Raw genomic sequence first — 785 nt, forward strand, 5'->3', positions numbered from 1 at the left:
TATATACACACACACACACACATACATATATATATATAAATATATACATATATGCACGGTTTGGGTTATACCTTCTTCTTGAGCTGTGCCAGATGACTGCGGGTCTCAAGCGCTGCGGTATTGAGCTTTGTCTGTAGCATCACTTTCTCTCTGCGCACAACTTTGAGCGCCTCGGCCAGCGCGGGACTTGAACCAGCTACAGCACCTTCGTCTTCAATTAGTTCGTGCTGTAATGTATTACCTTTTGTGTTCTGTTCCAATGCCTACGCGAACCAGCCAGTTACAACAGTGAAATTGGTGTAGACAAACAAAAAAAATCGAGATTGAGCCCTTTTGTAATAGCTTATTGATCAATTCGTCTGGGTTTCACAGTACTACCTTTGATATCTGTATATTACACTTGTGCAAAAAAGATGTGTGGCATACTACAACCCTATGCGCAATATCCCAGAAACCCCAAAGTTTCATAATTATGCATGAATAGGCAACAAACTCCAATTCCGACTTCGTAGCAAGCCTTAAAAGATTCAACTAACTGTCTATGCGTTCGAAAACGAGGTATATATTTATATATATGTATATATATATATATATATATATATCTATATAAATATGTAGATATTAATATATTTAAATATATAGAAATCGATACTGATACAAGTATATATATATATATACACGTATACATATACATACATACAAACACACACACACACACACACACACACACACACACACATATATATATATATATACATACATATATATATATAATATATGTATAT

At 34.4% G+C, this 785-nt stretch overlaps 1 protein-coding gene across 1 annotated transcript; it reads right to left on the bottom strand.

The window, feature by feature from the left end:
* Positions 1 to 65: 65 nt before the first annotated feature.
* Positions 66 to 263, bottom strand: SARC_17728 (hypothetical protein; the record flags this gene model as incomplete). The annotated part of the gene is made up of 1 exon (XM_014288180.1): positions 66 to 263. A coding segment is annotated over one exon (198 nt), but the record flags the coding sequence as incomplete, so codon positions are not given.
* Positions 264 to 785: the final 522 nt, after the last annotated feature.

This window comes from Sphaeroforma arctica (genome assembly GCF_001186125.1).
Source record: "Sphaeroforma arctica JP610 unplaced genomic scaffold supercont1.11872, whole genome shotgun sequence".
Taxonomy (NCBI): domain Eukaryota; class Ichthyosporea; order Ichthyophonida; genus Sphaeroforma; species Sphaeroforma arctica.